General features: G+C 38.5%; 1 protein-coding gene across 1 annotated transcript; it reads right to left on the minus strand.

Annotated features, from left to right (window-relative positions):
- Window positions 1–4928: 4928 nt before the first annotated feature.
- Window positions 4929–6202, minus strand: LOC109238816 (glucan endo-1,3-beta-glucosidase, basic vacuolar-like). The gene is made up of 2 exons (XM_019405295.1): window positions 6124–6202; window positions 4929–5953 (listed from the first exon to the last, which is right to left on the minus strand). Exons 1-2 carry the CDS (start codon window positions 6179–6181, stop codon window positions 4929–4931), a joined length of 1083 nt encoding a protein of 360 aa, XP_019260840.1. The 5' UTR covers window positions 6182–6202.
- Window positions 6203–8943: the final 2741 nt, after the last annotated feature.

Raw genomic sequence — 8943 nt, forward strand, 5'->3', positions numbered from 1 at the left:
GTTTGTGGCCTTGAACTTTGAGGCTAGCTGCTCCTGCATTTGCCAAGATGACTGATTTCCACCCAAAGACCTTGCTTGTTCCCGATATCCTCTACTTGTTGCATTGCATGAACTGGCATCCCCCAACCCTTATGTCTCATATGAATCCCAAAGCACGTCTATGGTGTTCTTTCTTGACTTAATCACTGGCCTCGGCCTTGAAGTTGTATTGTTCCTTCACTTGCCTTGATAACCGATTCCCACTTGGAGACCTTGCTAACCACTTTCCTACGCAGAAAATACCTCTGATCCGTTCACCAAGCACCCTCCATCTGATATGTACCAAACCTTTCATGTTTAAATCAAAATACCTTTGATCCATTCACCCCAACCCCTTCATTTGTTGCGTTGTTCATGAATTGACAAATACCAAGCCCGTGCATTTCACAAGGATCCCGAAGCATGTAGATTGTTGCCAACTCAGTGTGCCTACTATTTTTCCTGACTTATGACGATTTGATATGCTGGCCAGATACCGTTTTGTTCAATTGGAAAGCTGGTGGCAGATTTTGAAGTCATTTCTCACGTGTTATGACCAAACAGACTCAAGAAGAGGGAGTAAATAAGACAAAAGGAATAGAGTAAAGGATAATGGAAAGAAAACTACAACGTATAAGCCTATCGGATGTGGACACCGACTCTGATGACCTTGACATGCACCTGCAGCCTATTCTGTTAAACAAATCTGATGTTCACCTCTTGTTGTACCTTTTCGCCGTGAAACTGGGCTTCAATGCTCCGCTTATCTGATTTGAATCACAATCCTTTTTCGACTTGTGGTGCCCGTAGGTTTTCACCATCAAGCCTCTCTCATTTTGGTCTTTTTTCTCAACTCACCATCGCCTTATGGTGCCCGTGAAGGTTTTCACCAATAAGACTCTCTCATTTTTGATTTCTCTCAGCTTTCGTCGCCTTGGGATACCCGTGAGGGTTCTCATCAACAAGACACTCTCATTCTTCATTTCCTTCGTTTGGACCGGAGTGTTTCCCCTGATATGATTCACCTCTACTCGCTTGACTTGGCATCTCTCGAAGACTAATCAGAAGGTCTTCCTTTGGACCGTAATGTGGGCTTTTGGATAGGGTTAGAAAGAAAGGGTATCAAAGGCTCAAAACAATTCAACATGGGTTCAAAATTACAATTTTCGGAATCAGATTTCCCACAACAACCACAACTTCTGCCCCAGTTTCTTCCTTGGGGACTTTGGACTTTTATTTCGGTGTGACTGAACCCCAGATAGAGGCTGCCTACGTATCCTTTCGGAATCAAGTCAAACGTAGTTCATGGCATAGGAATTACTTTGTTGCTGTGATTTTTCTTTTCTTTTTCTTCCTCTTTCTCTTCTTTTCTTTTCTTTCTTCCTTTTCTCTTTGTTGTTTTTGTTGTTTTTTCTTTTTCTTTTCCTTCTCTTTTCCTTTTTTTTCTTTCTCTTATTCTTCTTTTTTTTTCCTCTCTTTTCATTCTTTTTCTTTTCTCTTTTTCCTTTAATTATCTTTCACGCTTGTGTTCCTGATCTTTGCTATTGATTCCAAAAGAGGGGTACGAAAGAAAACAAATAAGGCTCAAAGGAGTAACGAAGGATAAAGTGTTTAGATAGCAGAACAAAATGCCTTCGTCATTCCAATCTTCAAAACATGCCAAGTACAAACAACACATTTAAACAAACCAAGGAAAACATTCGTAACATCTTTTGATTGTACTAGACTTGATAACCGTATCCACATATTCGCCTTCCACATCTGTAAAATACAAAGCACCATTGGACAACACTATCACTCTCATTACCACGAACGGCCCCTGTCAATTTGGGCAAACTTGCCTTTAGCTTCAACCCGATGCGGCATGATGCATTTCCATAGGGTTTCTTTATGTTTTATCTGCCCCAGTTTCACATGGTTCGGGCTTCAAATGATCTCAAAGTGTCCAAATCTGTTCTTATTTCCCTCAAGTGCCCCTATCATCTTCAAAATTGTTTCAATGCTTCATGAGTAAACTAACTTTCGAACTCAGGCTGAGAATTATGCATGCATGTCATGTCACTAGAACCAACAGGAAAAGAACTGTGGAAAGAAAAGAGAACTAAGCAAAAGAAAATGACTAGAAATAACATAAAATAGGAAATTGTATTAGACAGACGGTGAAACGGTTCGAACAACAAGTCAAGCGAACTAGACTGGGGTTACAACCCTGGAACAAACCTAGACAGCACTAAACGAGCTACTACGACTAAACAAACCAAGCAAAATGAAAGGATAGAAGGGTTTGAGTCACAAGACAATATCCGGATTACAATCCTGAAATAACCCGGACAACAGAAATGACAACAAAATAAACCACCAAAATTCCACTCCGGCTGACCAAGAAATGGAGCGTCTTCCCAATTACCAAGCACGGCATCTTAGCCACTGAGTTCCGCATCCATACTGCCAAGACCATTATCAACTTTAATCAACAAGTTCCCAAGAGGATTCGCATGCTCCTTGTCACTGTCATTGACCACAACTACCCCTTCTTGAATCATTCTTTCTATTTCCCTTTTCAAAGAGCGACAATCTTCCATGCTATGCCCCCGGACTTTAGAGTGGTACATGCATCGAACAGCAGGATCAAAGCCTTTCGCGTATGGGTCTGAAAAATTACTTTTGGGCACCCGTATCAATCCACTCAGTTCTGTTGTTCTCTGCCATTGCCTTTTGTCCTCGTGTTGTAAAGAAGAGTTACCACTTTCAAACCACAAACCAACCACCTTTCTGGAATGACATGACAAAAGAAAACCATCACGTTAGCGTTAGGGCATTTAACATATTGGTACCCGCACATTTGGGGAGTGAATGCACCTAGGCAGTTAACAGTTCCTATTATGCTTTTGATCGGTCGCATGCGTCATCCCGGCCTTTTCATTTTTCTTTATTTGCCATGCCTTCCCTCGTGTTTTCCATTGTTGCTTCTTGTCTTTCCCTTTTTGCTTTTGCTTTTCTCTCTTATTTTTCCCTCTTTTCTTTTTTTTTTCTTTTGCCTTGGTTTTTCCTTGTTCCTATTCGCTCCTTTCCTCAAAATTGTTTTCCCGCTCTTTTCTTTCCTTTGTTCCCTTTTTATTTTCTCTTGTTTGCTTTTGTTTGGTTCCATATTTTCCTTCCCTCTTTTGTTTTTCTTTCCTTTCTTGTTTTTCACCTCTTTCCTTTCATTCTTTTCTTATTTTTCCTTTTTTTTCATTTAGTTACGGTCGAATCCTATGGAGATTGCCTACGTATCACGACCCCGCGTGAATCGGACCGAGCCTAGTTCTTGAAGATCGAGAATAAAGCAAACAAACTATCGTTCTCTTTTTTTCTTTTTTACCTTAATGACTACTCTGATGAGAAAAGAGAAACAAAAGATGCAAAACCCTTTTTTTTTTGAATTTTCTAGACTTAATGTTCTATAACCTATTCCAAACTCAAGCTTAGCGAGCATATATTTTTCCTTTTTTTTTTTGAAACAAATACACTATGGGAAATTATTAAGGAAAAATCCTACAAGAGAAAAATATTTTTTGATTCTTTTTTTTTTCTGAAATGAAGTCCAAACAATAAACCAAAGAAAAATATTTCAAATTTTCATTTGATATCCCTGAAGAAAGACTTCGAAACGAGAAATGGACAAAATAAAAAAATATTTTTTTTGGATTTCGGTTTTTGATTACCTAAGAGAGAAACTTTAAAGATAAATATAAAGATAAAGTATGTTTTGTCTCTTCTGTGCACAATGTCCTAAAGTTCTTGGAAAAATAAAAGAATATTTTTTCCATTTTTCACTCATGCTAGATGGTATATGATGAGTGATGACTTGATATGCATATTGACATGTAGGCATGAAGATGTACTTTTCTCACGCTATCTGATAATGAACTAATCTTTTTGTTGTCGAAAGTTTGGGAAAATCACAGTTTTCTGATATACCCTCATATTTTGGTAATTTCGGTGCAAGATTTGGGTTTTACTGTTATACCTGAAAAACATATCTACTTTTTCATAGCTGTGAATGAGCTGAGCATAATATCTTTTGAGTTATTACTTGTACTGCTTTCATTATATTGTTACGAGATGTTCTTGTCTATTGGTGTTAGACCCTAACCGTTTATCCGAGCTCGTTACTGCTTTCAACCTAGGGTTAGGTTTGTTACTTATTGAGTACATGGGGTCAGTTGTACTCATACTACACTTCTGCACCTTGCGTGCAGATCTTGGAGTTGATGTTACTGCGTGTGGCAGGAGCTGGCATTGAGGATGCACCTGCGTGCGGGTTATAGCTGTCTCTTGTTCATGGTAGCTTTAGAATTATAAATCTATTTAAGTATATTTTGAACAGGTGATGCATTTATTTCATACCAACTTTGTAAAATTCTACGTCTTAGAAGCTCATGATTTGTACTACCAATCCTTGGGATTTTTGTATAAAAGTTCAGTTATTTCATCATTTATTTTCTCAGTAAATCTCACTTTGAATTGGATTATTGTTAATTGGCTTACCTAGCAGATTGGGTTAGGTGCCGTCACGACTAATGGAGTTTTGGGTCGTGACAGCTTCCCATTAAGGAAATATAAGAATGTACTAATCTTTTAGAAACGGATTAATAAGGAAATAATACCAATTTTTTTTTGAAATGGATGGAGTAATTGATAAGGTGCGTCAAATTTACAAACTTACAAAAAGTTGTTTTCGACACGAACAACATCACAAAGAAGTAAAGGAAGTTAAAACACCACTCAGAGATTGCACTGTCTCTAGTTAACCATCCATCAGGACATAAACAGTTTTCATACACAGATAATTGCATAAAGAACAAAGTCTCTTGTTGCAAATTGGTACTAAGCTCACAAATTAATAAAAAAATTTGAAGAGTCACCTCTCACATTTCACTTCTGAGATATGCAGTGTCATTAGTTTTAGCAGAAACGTCCCAAACTCCATCAGAAACCCCAAAGTTGAGTGGATACTTGGGCTGCTTGTTGGGGTAAAACAGCCCAAAATGTTTCTCTAGTTCAGGGTTCTTGTTATTCTCATCAAACATGGCAAATAAATAGGTCTCAATGGGTCCAGGCTTTCTTGGAGTACCCTCTCTAACATGTTGAATTAAGTTCTTATAGTAAGTTGCTGCATTATCTGTTGTGGCTGCAAATCCACCAGCTGATGGCCAGCCGCTCTCTGACACAACAATGTCTACATATCTTCCTCCTGGTACTTTATCGAGGGCAGCATACACAGAATCCAACATTGCATCAAATAAGTTTCTATATTGACGCGAACCATCTTGTACCACCATATTAGGTGCAGTAAACAGAGCATAAGGGAGAGAAATCTGGCCAGGATTACCAGAATAGCTAAAATAAGGGTAAATGTTAAGGAGCAAAGGTGCACGTGTGAATTCAAAAAACTCAACAACCCGATCAACGAACGGCCTAGCATCGCTCCTAAACGAGCCATGTGATGGTGGATAAGAGTTTCCAATCAAGGTCATGTCTACAGAAGTTGAGACCTTGATGTCGTATCCCAAACCAGCGAAATTAATTGCATTATAAATATTATTTATGGCAGGAACAAGATATGAGGTGAGATAAGATGTGCCAGTGACAGGGCTAATTTCATTCCCAACAACAATGTACTTAATTTTAACATCTGGCCAGAAATCTCTTACATTTTTCTGTACCCACCAAATCGCACGTTCAGTGCCAGAAGCAATATGCTTGACATCTGAATTGGGAAGTCCTAACATAACTTCAATGTTGGAGCCTCTTAAGGCTTGTAAAGCTCCATGATTTGGCTCATAAAGCCTCATTCTTGTTATGTTTCTTGACTTGTAGACTTGTATAACTTCCTCATGTGAAGGCAAGTTGTTGCCTAGCATTCCATAGCAAACACCTATTGATTGAGCCCCTGCTCAACAATAATAAGAAATTTGATAAGAAAAAATTAGCAAATTAAATAACTATCGGAAAATGCATAATTTACATACACAAAACATTAAGACTATATTATTATTGACTAGGAAATTCAAAAGTTTAGCCTTTATTTATTGGGATGGAGTTGGAGAGGGGGAGAGAAACCTGCTATCTCAATGCTGCTGGTAACAACTAGTAATCCTAGAATTGCAATAGCAGACATTTTGGGATGAAAAGGCTTGTTGGTAGAAACTAATAAGATGAACTTCGAGCTATTTATTTGGAGATATATACAAGCATTGAATATAATACCCCAGTGGTTATATTATTAATTATTTGTTATTCTTAGGCTAATGAAAAGAGCCGCCAGGGTACCTATATAGTCACATGTCCATAAATCAACTGGATTATTTTGTACAAGAAAGTTGATTTTGATAATATAGAAGTTCAATATTTTTTTCCAAAGACGCCTTCCTAAATGCAGCCCTGACTTTACAAAACTAAAATCTAGTTGTCAGTTTAATTTCATTCATCCTCCACACCCTTACCATAGAGGAATTTCTACATAAACATTACAACTAATAAAATCTCTTCAACGGGATGGCTAAAAGTTATATTGAATTAGTGAGTTAATAAGAGATATATATATATACATAGAAGCAAGCTGTAGCCCCCATGTTGCAATAAAATATTATTGCAAAAGCTTGGCACTTAAGTAGAGACTGTGATAAAATTCATTATTTAGTGGCGGCTTTCTCTTTAGATAAGTTTTATTTAATGGCGGCTTTTCTGCGGAGGTATCTATCTAGATTGACTTTGAATAGCAATAGTGATATCTGTGGAAGTGTTTTTTGCGAGAGTAGGCCTATTCAGAATTATAGATGATGATATTATTAAGCACTGGCAGGAGGTTGTTAATGATATTTGTGATGCCACTAAGTAATTCTTTACAACTGGGAAGATGCACTGAGGAATCAATTGTACTACTGTGACCTTAATTCCTAAAGTGCAAAACCCAAGCCATGTCAAAGATTAGAGACCCATTGTGTGCTGCACAACCTTGTATAAGATAATTACCAAGGTTCTTACTGCTATAATTAAAAAGGTCATTGGTGGACTTATTGGTGATTCGCAATCTGCATTCATTGAAGGTAGAAGTATCACTGACAACATCCTATTCACACATGAAGTGTTCAAAGGCTATAACAGGAAAGAAATTTCCCCAAGATGTGTATTGAAGGTGGATTTGAGGAAAGCATATGATACTCTAGATTGGTTTTTTCTGGAGAGAATGCTGAAAGAACTTGGTTTTCCTCACAAATTTATCAGCTGGATAATGGAATGCATTACAATAGTGACCTACTCTCTTCCTATGAATCGTGGATTGACAACACCTTTCAAAGGAAGGAGGGGGATCACGCAGGGGGATCCCATGTCTCCCTATCTATTTGTCCTGGCCATGGAGTATCTACAGAGGGAGTTTGCACAATTGACAATGAACAAAGACTTTAAATTTCATCCCAGATACAAAAAGTTAGGAGTGGTACATATTTGCTTTGCAGATGACCTTCTTGTGTTTTGCAAGGCTGAAATGAACTCTATTAGGTTACTGCAACAGACCTTTCTAAAGTTCTCTAATGCATCCGGCCTTCAAGCAAATGCAGACAAAAGCTCTATTTACTTAGCTGGTATTTGGAACAGCCTGAAACAGGACATCCTACAAGAACTGGCTACTTTGAAGGCACTCTACCATTTAGATATCTTGGTGTTCCCTTAGCATCTAAAAAACTATCAGTCATTCAGTGTTGGCAATTAGTAGAGAAGATCACACAGAGGATTAACCGCTGGACTGCAAAATTACTCTCATATGCAGGTCGACTACAGTTAATTAAGTCAGTTATATTTGGAATTTAGTCTTACTGGGCACAGATTTTTCTATTACTTAAAAAGGTGATGCAGATGGTTGAGGCTATATGTAGATCATTCTTATGGACAAGAACATCTACTGTCTCTAAAAAGGCACTGGTTGCATGGGAGAAAGTATGCCTACCACAAGCTGTAGGGAGCTTAAATGTGATGAACATGATCTACTAGAATAAGGCAGTTGTGGCAAAGCATCTGTGGGCAGTGGCAAAGAAGAAAGATTGTTATGGATCAGGTGGATTCATACCTTCTATATAAAGCACCACACATTGGGAAACATGCCAATACCTAAGAATGCAGCTTGGGTCGTAGTTAGGATAATTCTGGAGACAAGAAGATTCATTGGAGAACTTCAAGGTATTCAAGGATATCTCAACAGTAGGATATGCCAATTACAACAAGAAGAGGTATTTAGCATCAAAAGGCTCTACCGTCTGCAATTCCCTGAGTTACAGCGGGTGCCTTGGAAAGGTATTTTTTTGCAACCACATCTACTTCACAGATTCAAATTCATATTGTGGTTAGCACTACAGAGAAGATAGATTCTGAAGTTTGGGATTCAAGTTCCTCGGCAATGTGTCTTCTGTAACCAAGCTGACGAATTATTTGCCACCTTTTCTTTGAATGCATTATAACCAAGGAAATATGGTCGAGACTGCTTAAATTGCTGGGGCATAGTAGACCTATTCGAGATTGGCAAGATGAGGTTAATTGGAGATGTCCCCGACACTACTCTTCCAGCAAGAACAACTTTTTCTATTGTGATTTTTTTTGGCGAGTTCGGTCAGGAGGGACAAAAGAGAGATGCTTTCTATCAGTCAAAAGCAGATATCGCCCCCCATGCTCCCACGGTCCACTTACCGAGGAATAGAAAGGAAAGACCCGGGGCCAGAGCAAGTTGGGTTGGGGTATAGAGCCGTAAGCGCGATGGGGGGTGACAGAGCACGCACTCGTACGGTTCATAGAAGTATATGAAAAAGTACTTATTTGTTGGGAACTTTCACTCCTCTGTATTCGAAATATGCCTCTCTAGGAGCATTACGATCTGCAGCTCAAATGGTC

This window comes from Nicotiana attenuata, unplaced genomic scaffold (assembly GCF_001879085.1).
Source record: "Nicotiana attenuata strain UT unplaced genomic scaffold, NIATTr2, whole genome shotgun sequence".
Classification (NCBI taxonomy): domain Eukaryota; kingdom Viridiplantae; phylum Streptophyta; class Magnoliopsida; order Solanales; family Solanaceae; genus Nicotiana; species Nicotiana attenuata.

Coding starts and splice junctions, on each gene's coding strand:
- LOC109238816 (XM_019405295.1), bottom strand. CDS start 6,181: ATGTCTGCTATTGCAATTCTAGGATTACTAGTTGTTACCAGCAGCATT. Junction 5,954..6,123: donor CAGCAGCATTGAGATAGCAG/GTTTCTCTCCCC, acceptor ATTGTTGAGCAG/GGGCTCAATCAATAGGTGTT.